A 16,464-nucleotide genomic window follows, 5' to 3' on the forward strand; every position below is an offset into this window, starting at 1 on the left:
CATAAACAAATCATAAAAGTGTGAAATCGAACGAAACTCAATGTTTTGAGGTCAAACTTTTTCCCCAAAATTATTCATAATTATTTTTTTTTTTAATTAAAAACTCAATACTTTGATAGGTTGCCTGTTGTGAAAATATTAAAATAAGTATACTGATATTAATTAATAGAACTTTATTTAAATGGTAACAAGTAAAATGTCATAAACTCATAACACATACATAATAGTATAAATATATAATGTAAAATTATTTATGGTATATGATTTATTTCATAAAAACTAATTTTACAAATCAAACATATGTAAAATGCATTTTTTTCAATAATTTATTTTTTGGTTTTTGGTAGTGTGGATTTTTCAAACGCAATCGGCCATCTAACGCACCAGAAAAACAACCATTGACACACAGAAATGGACAGGCAGAGCTTTATCAAACAGGAGACGAAGCTTTGTAGAAACATCCAACTTTTTTTCTGCTAAAAAAAATAGATTTAAAAATTAAAATAAATATGATTGGAACTTATATAAATCGCCACATTAAACCACCTAACTGATATTAATTTGTTATAATTTATTTTGTAAATATTTTAAAATAACTATTATATATTATGTTTTTTTTGTAAATAGTATATATACATTTGTTTTATTTTCTTACATTTTGAAATAATAATGTAAATTTTAGTCTTATTGTAAATTAAATTATTATATGAATCTATTAATTAATTAACTGTACTTAAACCTTGAGAGTAATTATTTTTACAAAAATGAATTAAATATATTGTTTTAAAATTATAACGCTCTAGTCTAAAAATAAAAATTGTAAATTGAGTTGCATTTTCATTTTTTACAAAATTAACATTCAGTTGTAAAATTGAAGTTTTTAACTATGACTTAATAAGATATCAATAATTTATGCTTGTGAAATTAAACAATTATCAATATTCAATTTACTTATTTTAATAATGACTGATAATTTTTGGTTTATTTTTAATTGAAAATAAATTATGAAGTGTAAATAATAAATGTTTTCTTTTTTCTTCATATAGATATTTATTTCTCAACTTATTTTAGTTGATTACATTTATTATTGTTAAGTAGAAAAGATTTACCGTAAAAACATGCTTACATATTTTTTTTATATAGAAAATTATGTACAATATCATGTTTGAAGAAAAAAAAATGTGAAAAAGTAAATGAGAATACATGTGAAATTAAATATGATGTACCATAGAAAAATGAATGAAGCTAATTTTATTTTTTTATTTACAAGGCAATGTAACAATAAAAAAACCTTAATTGCATATGCATGAGATATAATATAATAATATAGGCTATAGAGATATTATCTCTGTCAATCAAATAAGTCATGGGGTAAAGTATATAAAAATGCCTTTAATAGTTTCTGGAAATTAATTTTAAATCATAGAAATCTATCTATAAATGTAGGAAAATTTGTTTACTTCATTTACTATTAGTAAATCCAATTTGAATTATAATAGTATTACAATCAATAGTTGAATAATAATAAAAACTGTAATCCGGAGAATTTGTAAAATAATAAAAAAAAATAGTTACCTAGGTATTATGTTTTAATCTAAGATGGCATTTGTATATAAATAATTTAATAGGAAAGCTACATTTTGTGGTATATAAGTTGGTTAAATTCAAAAATATGATATGAAACCAAATAACTAAAATAATTTATCTTTCATTTTATGATAGTCAAATTTTTAATAAATGCACTTTAAATAAAACAAAATAATATCGTTTGAATTTGTTTAAATTACCATACATTACAAGGATCGAAAAATTATAATTACAAAAAAGTGATTATTTTTCTATTAATATGTAGGTTAATATTAATACATTTAAAAAATTTTAATTTTGTGTATTAGTTGAACAATTTAAAATAGCCAATGATCATAAGAAATGTAATTGTAAAAAACAATATAGAAAAAATGTTTTTTAATGTATTAAGTAATTACTTGATATTTTATGAGCATTATGAAGTAAATATTTATAATAACCTACCACCAACACAAACTATAAGTCTAGGTCTCTTACTAGGTCAACAAAATCATGATTGAGAAAAATAATTTATAATAAGTTTTAATAAATAGAAGAAAAAATTAAAAATATACTTTTTAAATTTGCAAATTTGAGTTATTATTACGAACAGTAATAAAATAAGCCATTTAATTATACCTCATCTTTAAAACTATCTATATTGGATACTGTTTCCAATGCATCAAATTATTCTTTAGATACACGACACAATGCTGTTTTGACATCAGGCAATTTGTATACAAAATTTAAACTATTTAATTTGGTTGGTTCAACAGCTTGTCCTTCTAAAACCATTTTTGCGCGTTCTGTTCCAAATATTAACTTAAAAATAATTCCTGGAACTTTTAATACAAAACTATGACCAAAGACTTCAACAAAACTCTTGGCAAAGTGTTGATGGGTAATAATCTGAAAAACAATAATATTAACTAAAATGTTTCAAATTTAGAAAAAAGTTAAACATTACTTCAGGTGCAACTCCATTGACAATACCCTCTACTCTGTTATTTTCAATAGCAAATAATACTATACGACAAACATCGTCTATATGTATCCAAGGAAAGAATTGAGAACCATTACCCATACAGATTCCTAAACCAAAACGAAAGAATGGATAAAGCTGACTTATAAATCCTCCATGTCGGCCAAGTACAACCCCTAAAAATAATATATAAGTTGATGAAATTCAAACATGTTTTGGAGAAATAAAAAATAATAATTATACATACCTAATCTAATTATTACTGAACGTACGTCATCTGATTTTGGTATAGCACTTTCTTCAATCCCAATTACTAATTTCGATAAGTAATCAAACTCTTTAATATCATAACTCTCTGTATATGGTTTACACTTGTCTGTATTTGGAGGATATATACCTAAAAATTAAATAAAAAGATATTTATTTATTTTATAAAATTAAACATCTAACAGCTTTTGGAACGATATAAACAAAGTAATAAAAATGAACATTCTTGTGATAAACTGATATAACAATAAGTTGTAATAACATATTATAAAATTTATTTTACAATTAGATAACAGTGGATTACCAATAATGAGGTATTGAAGCTGGCCAGGTACAAAAAAATTATATATTACTATTGGCTATCGACTACATTCTAATCAGGGGAGAATTATTAGCAAAATTATTATGGTTAACTGGTAGCATTGATTATAAATACTATAATAATATATAATCAATGCTGGTAGGTAAAATAATCCTATAAATCTGGTGCTACTAGGAACATGAATATCAAGTCATTCTAACAAACAGGGTACATCTTTATTTCCTTCAATAAGCCAATTAATAAAATGACAACTGGAGATATAATGACGATCAATTAATAATTTAAGACCAAAAAAATTACTGATATGACTATTTAATTGTGTAACTACCAACAAACGATTTTAATTAAATAAAAATAACTGTTTAATTAGATTTATATATAAATTATTATTGAATATTTTGAAAGATAATATTAAAATAAATATTTTAAAGCAGTGTTTGCTACGATTAAATTTGTATACAAATAATTCCTGTGAAGAATAAAAAAGGGGATTTTAAAAAAGATTCAGAAAATAAAAATATTGATGTCCAACTTTTGCTTGTACCCATGAAAAAATAATTATGCGCTTACAAAATACAAATAGTTAAATTGTTATGATGACCATGTTATAAAGCATCAAATAATAAGAAACATGATTCTTTTTTTTACTAGCCAGCATATTATTTAATATTTTGAACTGTGCTACACAAGGTCAATTAGAATCATCGGCAGCAAAAATATTAATTGAAACACACCTACTCCAGAAAAAGATATAAATAATTTCGGTTTTGGTGTATTCATATTATTGATTGCATCTACAAGGTATTGATTAGTCATTACTCTACTATCCCATACAGATTTCTTGAACTTGCTGGTCCAGAATCGTGTAGGTTCGAGAATTGGTTCACCAGCAGCATTAATCACAGCTACAGTATCAAGTGGAATTTCATTTTTTTTTATCTGATCCTATAAAAAAAAAAAACATAATTATATAAAAACTTCAGATTAATATTTTTGAATTGATTAGGTTTTTACCCAACTTATAACAGAATCAGATTTATTAATATCATTGTTTTTTCTAGATATGATAGTAACATCATAGTTTTGGTCCTTAAGGTACTGTTTTAAATATTTTCCAACAAATCCAGTCCCACCTCCTGGAAAATAAAACAGGTCATATAAATAAAAGTAGTAGTAAGAGAAAAAGTGCCACTGAGATTACTTGATGTATTTTGTGTTGTCTCTGTCTTACAAACTTACATCATAGCAAATATGGGTTCAGCAGAATTCTTAGATTTTATATTTTAAAATATTTAATGAGTTTTTTTAAAAAAGAATATTTTACATACATATAACTTGTTTTATAATTAAACAAGACCACAAATAATATTCTTACCTTTCATAATTTTAATAAAATTTTAAAAATAACAATACAAAATAAATTCTACTGAACAAAAATATAATAATATATTGGTTGTTTGTAAGGCAGAAACAACACACGCAGTTATCACATTCACTAAATGAATAGGTAATAACTAAATAATAAATGGTAAAAACTTTGATCTAAAATATTTGTTCACATAACTAAGCAAATAAATGTATACAATACTTATACCTAAACAAAACAACAATAATACAATTAATTTTATCAACAGCCAAAATCTAAAACAATAACAAGTTATGGATGGCGGGACTGTGTAATATATGAATTTCTTAAAATATTGTTAACTGAACGATTCAACATATTATTATGATGACTAATATTTAAGTAATTTAATTATAAACAGTAAAAGTAAAAAAGTTTAATTTGGAACATTTAAGTGATGTAAATGTGATCACTTTCTAAAACTATTTTGATATTGTAAGAAATACATTTCAATCTCTTATTGAGAATAAATCAAGAATTTAAAATGTTAAGTCACACAACAATACGGCACAATAATTTACTATATGACCTAGGTATTTACAATTTATATACAAAAATAAATATATAAATACATTATATATGAATTGATAATCCAACATTAATAACATACCGATTAACACTCTCCCTTTACTTGTCATTGAATAACTTCGGCTTATAGAAATCATGATCAACTAGATTTATGATTAATATTAAAATTTAAAGGAAAAGATTGAAAAGAGTCAGTGGCAAAAACTAAATTAACTTCGTAGTTTGTAAAACCGTATAATCGTACTTTTTATAGTTTTACATTATGGTACTGGTAATTGGTATATAAAATATAAATACTTTATGTAAAAAATAAAATAATAATCAAATTTTTAAACTTAAAAAACTTCTGATATCACGTATTTTCAATTTTGTATTTACATTACTATTATCATTATTTCTGTACAAAACATATGGACAACCATCAAACTGTACAGTGCTGACAACTCACTCTGATCTCTAATACTTTCACCTCGTTTCTGTGCTATTACTTTTTCCTTCCTGTTCCACGTTTCGTTTATACGTAAATAACCTCAAATTATTGTTAATCATGTTGGATACACTGTGTCTGTGAGAAATTTCTCTGGCTTGTTCGACGGGCCACGGCGTCATCTTTTATTCTGTCACAAACAAATTTGTTCCTGAATCGAGCTGAACTCTCTGTTCCGCTCCGAATTTTCTCACCTTTGGTAAGTATTTCAATGTTTTATTTTAAAATTTTTTTTCTCCACTATTCGTTAACGTTAGCATTTATTCGCACAATTATTTACAGTAATTTATTTTAACCATTTCTCTTGGACCAACTTAATTTTTTCTGTAGATGCCGTTTTTTATATCCACCCTTCACACGTGTTTGCATGTTTCGATAGCCGCTTTATTTCTTTATTTCTTTTTGTTTGTAGATTTGTCGTTAGCCCGATTATGAGGGCTAAATGGCGTAAGAAGCGTATGCGTAGGTTGAAGCGCAAGAGGAGGAAGATGCGTGCAAGGTCCAAGTAAACCTCGTGGCCCGCACCGGACATACTATCATGTTTTGGTAAACATTAAGCGATTATGAAACTTTTATATTGATTCATCTAAACAGTAATAAACTCTTTCTGTTCAACATATAAACCACTTGTTTTGTTTTTTATAATTATTTCCAATCCAAGTAAATATGTCGTATTTACTTTTTTAGGTTAACTAATGAGGTAACCCTCGTGTATGTTCAAATCAATTTTTTTCTGCACAAATGAATTTACTATGTATCGTTTTTAAAGCAGCCAAGATTTTAGAAAAAATGAACTTATTGATACATGCTTATTTTAACTTGAATATCTTTTAAAACATTACGCTCTATAAGTTACTATTTGGGTTGTTGACCGATTTTTATGTTAAGTCATTCTTAATGTGTTATATATTTATAACAGAAGGTAAAGATAATAAATTTGCTAACCATAGAAATGTTGAGCAATTAAATACAATTTTTTATAAATATAGTATGTACCAAGCATTAATTTATATCATGGCCATTCTTGGTTTACTGTGATTTTGAATAACTAAATTTTAGTATAGTTAATAGAGAAAGATGAATTTTTAACTATTATGTATTATTAATATGTAAAAATTCTTTAATGATATATATTATGCCGTAATGGAGTTAAATTTCAAATATAATTGATGTGGTATTCAATTGCATCTTATTTGCTGGTTACAACATGGTGTTGATATATTATTTACACTGCTGAATTTTAAAACTACCATTCAATAATTTTTAAGTTAAATAATGATCTGCAAACATCTGACAAAGTAAGTATTATATTATTTATTTTTCATTTATCCAAAATATTTCTTAAAGCACTTTCAATTTCACAATATTGAAAATTAAATCCATAATCCAATGTTCCCATTGGTAAAACTTTTCTTCCTTCCAATATTAGTTTTGTTCTTTCTTCTCCGAACATTGTCTTAAGTAATATTCTAGGTGTATTTAACATTACTGATGACTTTTTTGATATATGCTTGTAAGTAGTAATTAATTCTTCATTAGTTGTGCTCTAAAATTAATTTAAATAGTATAAATTATATTCAGAACGATATACCTAACTAAAAAAATGTCAATATTGCCTTGTGATATAATGAGAAATTATGGAAAATGCTATTTTTCTACCTTACTGTCATAAAAATTAAAAGCAATTAGTGGGAATTCTTAATTTTATAGTCAGTTGATTAGTTAAATAGTATTAATCTTTTTATCTTTATTACCTTTGGCGATACTCCATTTAATATTCCACATACTTCCTTGTTTTCTATTGAAAATAGTATAAGGTACAGTAAATCACAAATGTGTATCCAAGGCTGATGCTGACACCCATCTCCCATCTTGGCCCCTATACCTATAGCAATTAATTGTTTCAAGCATTTGAGAAATCCACCATTGTGACCCAGTACTGTTCCTAATTGATACAAATTAAATTGATTGGTTAAAATTAGCATAATATTGTATTATGAAATATTTATTAAATATACATTATAATTTATTATTATTATTATTAAATATATCACATAGCGCAGACCTGTTCTAATCGATATTCTACGAAAAGGAAAATTCTTTGAAGCTTGTTCCCAATCTATTCCTAATCTAGTGAAGAAATTACAGTCTATCATTTGGTCTGAAGGAATAAATTTTTCTGTGTGAACTCCCTCTGATGGATACATATCTGTTGATTGTTAATTTAAATTATAATATTTAAAAAAAGTTTTTTTGTTAAAATCAACACTACCAGTACTAGTGATTGTAATAAACACATCAGGCTTGCATTTGGTGGAATTTAATAAATCAGTAAGTAACATTGTAGATCCAACTCTGCTAATCCAAATTTTTTGTTTAAAGTTACTTCCAAAACGTTTAAAAGGAACCATGATAGGTTCGCCAGTCAAGTTGACCACAGCAGTTATGTTATTGGGAACACCATTGAGTATTAAATCGGCCTACACATTAAAAATATTACTTTAAAAATATATAGTTTGAAATCCTATAAAATTACCCAATTCATGATGTGTTTCTCTCCATTCTTAATTCTAGATAATACTGTGACTTCGTAATTTTCTCTCAACAGCAATTCTTTCAAGTTTCTACCAATAAATCCAGTTCCACCACCTATACATCAATTATTAAACATGTTTATTACAACATTGATATCTTTAGAAATACTGTACCGATTAGCACATGACCCTTGGTACTGTATAATACTGTTTGTATAAATCTAAATGTATTAAGTAAATCACAATTAGCCAATGGGTTCTTCATATTGTTTATATTAAGTTTATTAAATAACAGGTAAAATATAACCGACTATTGTAGAAATTGTTCAATTTCCAAATTACTAAATAAAAATGTAGCTGTATTAGTGTTTAAATCATGAACTGAGTAGAACTAGTTCATGGTTGAAATCAAGTGATGTGTGGTGTACGAAAACAAAATGCATACTAATTTATTAATAAGGAGAATATGCCATAGAATGTTAGAATGCATAAAAAATAATCCAAGTAATAACAATATATGATTGATTATTTGCAGTGTTGCATGAAAAATGTATTAAAAGACCACTACATTATATATTTAAAAAACCATTAATTTACTATTGATTCATTAAATGTTTATAAATTGTTCATATACCCTCAACCCTGGCATATATGTCAAAAATAAAATTATATACTACTACAGAGTATATAAATGTAATATTTTAATCATTTTCAAGTGATAAGAGATAGAAATTAAAAGGATTTTAGGTAATTTCTAAATTAAAACCTGTTTGGTATGGTACGAAAAATATAAAAATACACATTAAAATTAAATGAAAACAATTTTTTTGTAATATTTATATTATATTCTAATTCCATAATAATCACAACCAATTCAATTTCGTTTAAACATAATCAATATTTATAACATACTCATAACATAAATGAAAAAAAAAATTTAATTTTATAAATAAAAATAATTACTTTAATAATAATACAAAACATAAACAATGCAACTAATAAATAAAAAAAAAAACAAATTTAAATAGGGAACTGTAACTGTAGTGTAATATTAGCTTAGACATAGTTATGTGTTATATTATGCTGTCTACAGTTTTAAAAACAAAAATTTAAATAAATTTATGGTAAGTGAGAAAAAAAATGTAACCTTCGATTGTCAACTTTAATGTATTTCAAATTTCTAATACATATATAGTAAATATATTGCACACTTATACATTGTTTAATGTTTATAATAACATAGTTTTTGGTATACAAAATTAATATGTTGAACGATAATAAACTTATCTATATCTTATAATGATATAATATAATATATAATTATTAATGTATATGTAATAATATGGCACTATTTTTCTAACATTTATGCCCATGGTAAAAAGAAAATGTATTTTATTGTTGTTATTATTAATAGTATTCTTAGAGAACACGGTTATGATATATTAGTAAGATTTTAAACATAGAAAAATATGTATGTTCAGTGTTTTAATTCACAACCAATCAATAGTAATTATAGTGTTTTGTGGATAACAATAAAATACATTGATAAATATTATCTACTTGTCTATATGTATGTAAAAATCAACTATAGAGATATTATTTATTAAATATTATAATTTTAAACATTAATCAAAAATAATAATAATAATAATAATAAAACAACAATTTAAATAAAATAATATATAAAACAAATTGATTTCTTCGTGACCTTTACTGAGAGTAAAATTGACTAGTCTGATTTCATTAATTATCTAGTAAAATCTTATTGTTTCTCCTTTTAACCAATATATGAATACATTACACAATCAAAAATAATAACAATTTGGTATTGACTAAAAAACTTAAAAACAAAAAACAAATAGTTCAATGTGCGTCTTAATAATTGTACTGCACATTTAAGCAAGTCTTATGTATAAAAATATATGCGTGTAAAAATTAACTTTGGTTAAATAATTAACAAATTTAATTTTCTTAAAGAAAAAAAATATTTCTAAACTAAAACAAGTTAATAATTATAATAATAGAAAGTATATTTAGTCAGTAATAGATTAGTGTTTAGGGAATATTGTGTTTAAAGGCCAAAATTAAATAAAAATCACTGTCGTCATACGTAATATCACCAATAGGAGTCATATAAAATTATAAATAATATTCTTGCAGGGATTAAATGATAAAAAAGGTAATAAATTAAATTATTGTTTGACATAATAAATCGGGACTAAATAATAATACATTTGTTGTGCGGTACATGAAAAGGGATTAACACCTGTCAGAGCTTACTTCTCTTATAGCAATTTTGGAGTTAGCCATTTCTGAACACGATTTTGCCTTATATAAACGGTTATCCGTATTCTTCTTGCTAAACAGAATTTGTGTACACAGTTTTTTTTGTAAATTCAAATACTTACTAAACAATGAGATGCGTTTGGATGTCTGGTGTTTTTTATATTGGGGTAAAGCTGATATGGTTGCAGGGTTTTTGTCAGCAATAGTATTCTTTACGGATACCTAAAAAAATAATAATAAATATTTAAATAATTTGACTACGGTTTCTCGGAGTCAATATTTATTAATTAACTGTTCTCACCTGACAGTTTTTGTTGGTAAATTCAAAATTATCCGAGTTAGCAGTTGAACTTGGGGTATTTACTTCAGATTCTTGGACTTCAGTGATACGATTCAAACTTTGACTCTCTCTTAATCTAGTTTCAGCTGATCTACCCCTTCGACTTCTGGCATTCGCGCTTATGCAGCGTCGTCTGCCTGCAGCACTACCACTTGGTCTTTCTGTTTTATTCCCACTGTTCCCATCTGTTTTTTGGACATCAGTATCGTGTTCTTGTGAGGGCTCTGTCTCTTGCCCACCAGCATTTCCCATTCCATCATTATCGGGATCCTTATCATTACCCTTAAATGAAGCCAGTGACCTACTACTGCCTCGCTTTTTACGGCCATCAGTATCATCATCACTGGTTTCAGAGCTACTACAGGATGCTGTACGGTTTTTATGCATTTTGCTCCGCCTTTGTTCGTATGTTATGTAGTTGCCAGTTCTATTTTGTTTATCATCAAGTAACTGTGGTGAACTGTGAGAAGACACAAAGGGTGGTGGGATTTTGTTAGACACAACAGAAGCAGATGTTGGATTTGTTTCATGTACTTCAGTGATCGAAAGTTGTTTTGTTCGTAGTTCAGAAGCTATTGTATTCAATTTTCCTTCTGACCGAGAACCCCTTCGATTTAATGAACTACTATCATCATCTTCTTCCTCATCTTCCTTTTCATCTTCTTCTTCAACTACAACACTACACTTCCGTGTTCTCTGTTAAATCAAAAAACAAGCAATTAATAATGTTCATAAACAGATGAATTCTTCTTATTACTTTAGGACGATCAGAATGCAATGATCCTAATATAGCAGATTTAGGTGCTACATTGACTATCGTCGAAGCATTATTTTGATTAGAACTATCATCTACTTTTAACTGAGGAACATTCATATCACTGGAAAAGTAAAAAAATTAATAAAAATGAACAATAAAAATATTTAAAAATATAAGAAATCTACTTTTTAATAGCTTGAGATTTTTTGGGTGTTGCAGACTTTAATTTTCTTTCTGCGAGTAAATAATAGGTAGCTGTAATATGATTATACTCGTTTTTATCTAGAGCCCTGAATTAATAATAAAAATATTAATTAATAACTTTACATTAAATCCTTATATAATTTGAACATAAAGATTAAAGAAAAATGAAAAATTAGCCAACTTACTCCACAATTTGTTCTTTTGAAGCTATTTTTCCACTAATCATTTTTTGTATAATTAATGCATGGTCGTCTTCGTTAATTAACTGTTTAGACACCAATGGACTCTCGTCGTCATTTATCACCTTGACATCTTTCAACCAAACATCTGCAGCAATCTCGTCAAGAGTAGCTCGTTTCTCAGGATTCCTCACAAGCATACGACCAATAAGTGCTTTACATTCCTCAGACACATGACTGGATACTTTGTATTTACAATCCATAATCATTGTTAAAGTTTCACTGTCATTAGCTGAATGAAACGGTGCTTCGCCACATACCAACATGTACAAAATTACACCCAATGACCAGATATCTACAAAGCAATATACAACAAACAAATTATCAATATTAGTTGTATAACTTATAAATTTATTGAATGAATATCATAAGTATATATATATATATATATACTATAATATTAGTATATCCACAATTATATTTGATAAAACAACAATCACTAGAGTATATGATTAGAAATTTAGAAATCATTATAATATTATCTTCTAATCTAAGTGATTTGTCTAAATAAAATAAGAATACACCAAATACACCATATTTATGATATTTGAAGTAAAATATACATATATCATTAACTTTTTTTTATTAATAAATCAAAAGTTACATTGAGTTGAATATTAAAATGCTCACTGAAACATTAATCTTTAATTGGATATAGATTCAACAAAATCTCAGTAAAGTAGCTATAATCTATGAAAAAGTCTGCACAAAAATAAAATACATTTTGATTATTTTTAAATTATGCAATTAAAAAATGTTTTAATATAATCTTTTAAGTTTTAGCTGACCTATGCAAACATTTTATAATAACTGTGCCAATATTAAAACTCATGACAATGCTTCAACTACAGTATCTGAATCAATGACAATACAACAAGCCATCTATTAATATAAACAGTGTCGAGGACTGTGCAGTAATAGAGGGGTTAAGAACATGTGTGCGAGCACACTGCATACGACAACACTTGTCGTTTTATTACTATATACAAAACAAATAACCGCTCAATAAATTAATTGTTTTGAACTTTTCTAATTTAATGACTTATCTTTAGACTGAACTCTCATATTTTTATTTTATTATTATGATAAGACTATATTACACAATCTATGTAAATACTGTATAATTATTAAAATATTATGTGATAAGAAAAGAATAAAATAATGATTGCATGAGCAAGAAGTCATCAATGAGTGACACTACTGACACTAGTTCCCTTACATTCAAAATAAATATGTAATTTAAATTGATTGAACTACAGATTTAACTACACATAAAATCAACTTGTGAAAGTAAGTAACAAAAATAAAGCATTGTTCTCACCAACAGCAGTAGCATTATATGAATTTCCAATCAAAATTTCAGGAGCCGAATAAGCCAACGAACCACATGATGTTTCTAATTTTTGACCAGGGCAAAATGTATTGCTAAAACTATAAAATAATATTTTTGTTAATTTCAAAATAAATAATTAAATAATAAACAAAATATGGTAATTATAAAACTAACAATATAACTCACCCAAAATCTGTAAGTTTAACAATCCCTTGTTTTTCAAAAAAAACCACATTTTCAGGTTTCAAATCTCTATGGACAACATGTAATTTGTGACAGTACGATATTGCTCGAACAATCTGTGCAAAATATTCACAAGCTAATTGCTCAGACAATCCGCCTTCATGTCGCATAATGTAATCATATAAATCTCCACCATCAGCTAACTCAAGTATTAGATATAATTTACTGTGTGTATCAATCACTTCATATAATCTCACGACATTAGGATGTTGCACTAATTTCATACATCGAACCTGTTAAAAAAAAAAATTCTTAATAATTTTCTCTATAATATTAACCAAATCATAAATAAACTAGTTATTAATTAATTAAATCATTAACCTACTAAAGCACATTTTTTTTCAATCACTACTAAATAAGAAAATAGTTATTATACATAAGGTTGATCATGAATACCAAATTTATTAAAATAAAATGTTAAAATATAAATTATTTTAATAAAAGATACATTTTGTATATATATAATATATTCATATTTTTTTTAATATAAAATAATTTGATTTTAAAAGAAAAGTTACTATAAATAAATGTGTGTGGAACCATAAGAATGGTTAATATCTATGAACATTGAAGTTATATTTTAATTGTTATTCATCATAATAAACGTGTCATAAATTATAATGCATGAGAATATTCTATTTAATTTTGAATTATGAACCATTAAATTAATTACCTATAAGTAGTTCAAACATTTTATAGTATTATTAAAATAAACAATCATTGTCAAAAATGTTAAATTGCTATGAGCATACAAAGGTTATTGTTTTACTATTTCATTTTCATACACAATTATAATCAGCATAATTAACTTTTGAATTAATAACTAATAATTGATGAAAACTTATTAACAGATATAAAATAAAAAGTAATGACTCAGATTGTTAAAAATGTAATATTTATAAATATATATTCATTAACAATTAAATTATTATTTATTATTTGATTTATACATATTAAAAATTAAAAGTACCTACTTATGTAATATAGATAGCAATTGTAACTTGTAACAAGATAAAAACAATCATATCTAAAGCATTTGGTAACAATTTTCTACCCACTTCAATATTTTCTATTTACTTATCTAGTAATTGCATAAATTATTAAAACTACATACCTACTTGTTGAAAACTTGTTAATAATATGTCTTATACATAACTAAACTATGAATACCTAACTACAATTTCAAAAGAATATTAATTTATTACACAATGGGTAAAATAACAACTAGTGATTCATGTTCTGTAATTCATTATCAATAAAAAAAAAAAAAAGAATTACAATACCTATCCAGTATCCACACAACAAAGATAAAAATTGATTGAAATCACTAATGTCTGAAATCAATAAGTAATATGATTACTTTACATAAACATTATTTTATGTTGTTAGTAAACAAGGGAAAACCATAATAATTGATAGATCAAATTTTAAACAATTAAATACCATCTATTAAAGATACATATTATAACCTAAACATAACAGGCAGTCGTTAGTGTAGGTGATATTTCTACCACATAAAATTGTAACATTTTTCTGATTGACATCACAATCGATACAATAATAATACGGTTATGTTGAACCAGAAATTAATTACTCGGGGAAACGATAAATTAATAGAAGAAGAGCCAGTAAAAAATTGGTTTGCACACAAAAATTTAATAAGAAACCGTTTAATCTAAGTATTATGTCAATCAAAATCAAGGAGAGTAACCATAACACAATTGTGGTCAGGTTGAATTAGTTAAAAATTAGTGTCGTTCTACAGATATTAGGCAAAAACAGCATCAAAAAAAATGTCTCCACAATGCATCGAATCGAGAATAAATATACAAACGAGTGCAAGACTGCAACAATGATACAACCCAATGGCACTCACCTCTTGGTACAAATGATTACGAGAGACTTCTTCCAGCTTATTCTTGTCAATCACCTTGACGGCTACTTGTTCACCAGTGAACACATGCCTAGCCATCTTGACGACAGCAAAATGGCCTTTTCCGAGCGTCTGCTCCAAATCATACATACCGGCGATGTTGCCACCATTATGTTTGGCGGGTCTGACCGTGTCCGGTTTGCCGATCACCCCGCTGCTGTGTTGCATCGTCTGCAAGATCTACAGACACACCCCGACAAGTACCGATCTATCCAGACAGGCCTCTTAACGTTTCAGACGGAAACGATCGCGGATTATTATGAAGTCCATCGTCGTCCGGCGACCGACTCTTCTGGAGTAGCACCCCTAACGTCAGACGGAGTTCTTTCCAGTCGGTTTCACCTGACGTTTTCGGTGCCTAACGGTAAGTATCAATTTGCCGAAACAATAATATTCGCACCAAAAAAACGCACAGCTACGATAACAACGGTATTATTTTTTAGTGTTTATTACTATTATAAAAATATATAATACATATCTATAAGCACTACTTAAGTCACTGCCAGGCGCCAGCAGCTAGTGGCTAGTGCTCGGCGCTAGCTAGACCACCGCTACCGTCCGCGTAGGTTTTTTTTATAAAAATGGACACTGATAAGAAACTGGGAACTATCAAACGCGCGCTCTCACGGCCACCCACGAAACAGGTCCGTACCACAGAATAGATATATAATATTAATAGACCCATAAAAAAATCATACACCTGTACAGATCGTGGAAGGGTGCGTGAACAGTGCTGCCGTAAAAATAAAAAATTAAAGTATAACGCACAATATTTTTATTGATCTAAAAATTATGATATTTCAATGGTTTTATGATGTACTTTTCTTATTTTTTTACATCAGCCATATTACGTTTAGTAGTAGTAAATTATGTTTAACATTCAACTTTGAAAGTACCTAGTTCTGGTTTCTGGTAGCCAACTGTCTAGTCAATAATGTCGATACAGTGGTACTTTAGTCTTTAGGCGGTCAAAAACACTAAACAGGGTAGACGAGTTTGAAAATAGGAGAAAGTATAAATAGAATATATTATTCTAAC

General features: G+C 26.6%; 4 protein-coding genes and 1 long non-coding RNA gene across 6 annotated transcripts in view; 2 read left to right on the forward strand and 3 right to left on the reverse strand.

Annotated features, from left to right (window-relative positions):
- Positions 1-1,023, forward strand: part of LOC132922453 (integrin alpha-PS2-like) — a 69,438-nt gene extending 68,415 nt beyond the window's left edge. For both annotated transcript variants that reach the window (XM_060985988.1, XM_060985989.1), the window contains one exon: positions 348-1,023. In XM_060985988.1, coding sequence (XP_060841971.1) covers positions 348-455 — 108 coding nt within the window. In that variant the 3' untranslated portion in view covers positions 456-1,023. The remainder of the gene's footprint in view (positions 1-347) is intronic.
- LOC132922454 (epimerase family protein SDR39U1-like) lies at positions 157-5,417 on the reverse strand. Its single transcript, XM_060985990.1, has 7 exons — positions 5,153-5,417; positions 4,152-4,273; positions 3,872-4,082; positions 2,796-2,945; positions 2,534-2,724; positions 2,206-2,475; positions 157-476 (listed from the first exon to the last, which is right to left on the reverse strand). Exons 1-6 carry the CDS (start codon positions 5,205-5,207, stop codon positions 2,254-2,256), a joined length of 951 nt encoding a protein of 316 aa, XP_060841973.1. The 5' UTR covers positions 5,208-5,417; the 3' UTR covers positions 157-476; positions 2,206-2,253.
- A 128-nt stretch (positions 5,418-5,545) lies between these two features.
- On the forward strand, positions 5,546-6,180 carry LOC132922482 (uncharacterized). The gene is made up of 2 exons (XR_009661022.1): positions 5,546-5,756; positions 5,970-6,180. It is a non-coding gene; the product is annotated as an uncharacterized LOC132922482 (long non-coding RNA).
- A 668-nt stretch (positions 6,181-6,848) lies between these two features.
- LOC132922481 (epimerase family protein SDR39U1-like) lies at positions 6,849-8,503 on the reverse strand. The gene is made up of 5 exons (XM_060986034.1): positions 8,094-8,503; positions 7,830-8,037; positions 7,623-7,766; positions 7,312-7,502; positions 6,849-7,103 (listed from the first exon to the last, which is right to left on the reverse strand). The coding sequence occupies exons 1-5, from the start codon at positions 8,100-8,102 to the stop codon at positions 6,879-6,881; spliced, it is 777 nt and encodes a 258-aa protein (XP_060842017.1). The 5' UTR covers positions 8,103-8,503; the 3' UTR covers positions 6,849-6,878.
- A 396-nt stretch (positions 8,504-8,899) lies between these two features.
- On the reverse strand, positions 8,900-16,011 carry LOC132920659 (SNF-related serine/threonine-protein kinase). Its single transcript, XM_060983216.1, has 8 exons — positions 15,370-16,011; positions 13,437-13,726; positions 13,239-13,348; positions 11,864-12,212; positions 11,660-11,764; positions 11,475-11,595; positions 10,679-11,413; positions 8,900-10,599 (listed from the first exon to the last, which is right to left on the reverse strand). The coding sequence occupies exons 1-8, from the start codon at positions 15,592-15,594 to the stop codon at positions 10,351-10,353; spliced, it is 2,184 nt and encodes a 727-aa protein (XP_060839199.1). The 5' UTR covers positions 15,595-16,011; the 3' UTR covers positions 8,900-10,350.
- Positions 16,012-16,464: the final 453 nt, after the last annotated feature.

This window comes from Rhopalosiphum padi, chromosome 2 (assembly GCF_020882245.1).
Source record: "Rhopalosiphum padi isolate XX-2018 chromosome 2, ASM2088224v1, whole genome shotgun sequence".
NCBI lineage: Eukaryota > Metazoa > Arthropoda > Insecta > Hemiptera > Aphididae > Rhopalosiphum > Rhopalosiphum padi.

Bases quoted from the DNA above. Each gene is read 5' to 3' on its own strand.
- LOC132922454 (XM_060985990.1), bottom strand. From the start codon at position 5,207: ATGATTTCTATAAGCCGAAGTTATTCAATGACAAGTAAAGGGAGAGTG. The intron at 4,083-4,151 runs GTAAAAACCTAA...TTTTTTTTATAG, and splicing joins CTGATTCTGTTATAAGTTGG to GATCAGATAAAAAAAAATGA. The intron at 2,725-2,795 runs GTATGTATAATT...TATTATTTTTAG, and splicing joins TTCAGTAATAATTAGATTAG to GGGTTGTACTTGGCCGACAT.
- LOC132920659 (XM_060983216.1), bottom strand. From the start codon at position 15,594: ATGCAACACAGCAGCGGGGTGATCGGCAAACCGGACACGGTCAGACCC. The intron at 13,727-15,369 runs GTGAGTGCCATT...TTTTTTTAACAG, and splicing joins GTAATCATTTGTACCAAGAG to GTTCGATGTATGAAATTAGT. The intron at 11,596-11,659 runs GTAGATTTCTTA...TTACTTTTCCAG, and splicing joins AAATCTCAAGCTATTAAAAA to TGATATGAATGTTCCTCAGT.
- LOC132922481 (XM_060986034.1), bottom strand. The intron at 7,767-7,829 runs GTAGTGTTGATT...AACAATCAACAG, and splicing joins TATTACAATCACTAGTACTG to ATATGTATCCATCAGAGGGA. The intron at 7,104-7,311 runs GTAATAAAGATA...AATTAATTTTAG, and splicing joins TAAATGGAGTATCGCCAAAG to AGCACAACTAATGAAGAATT.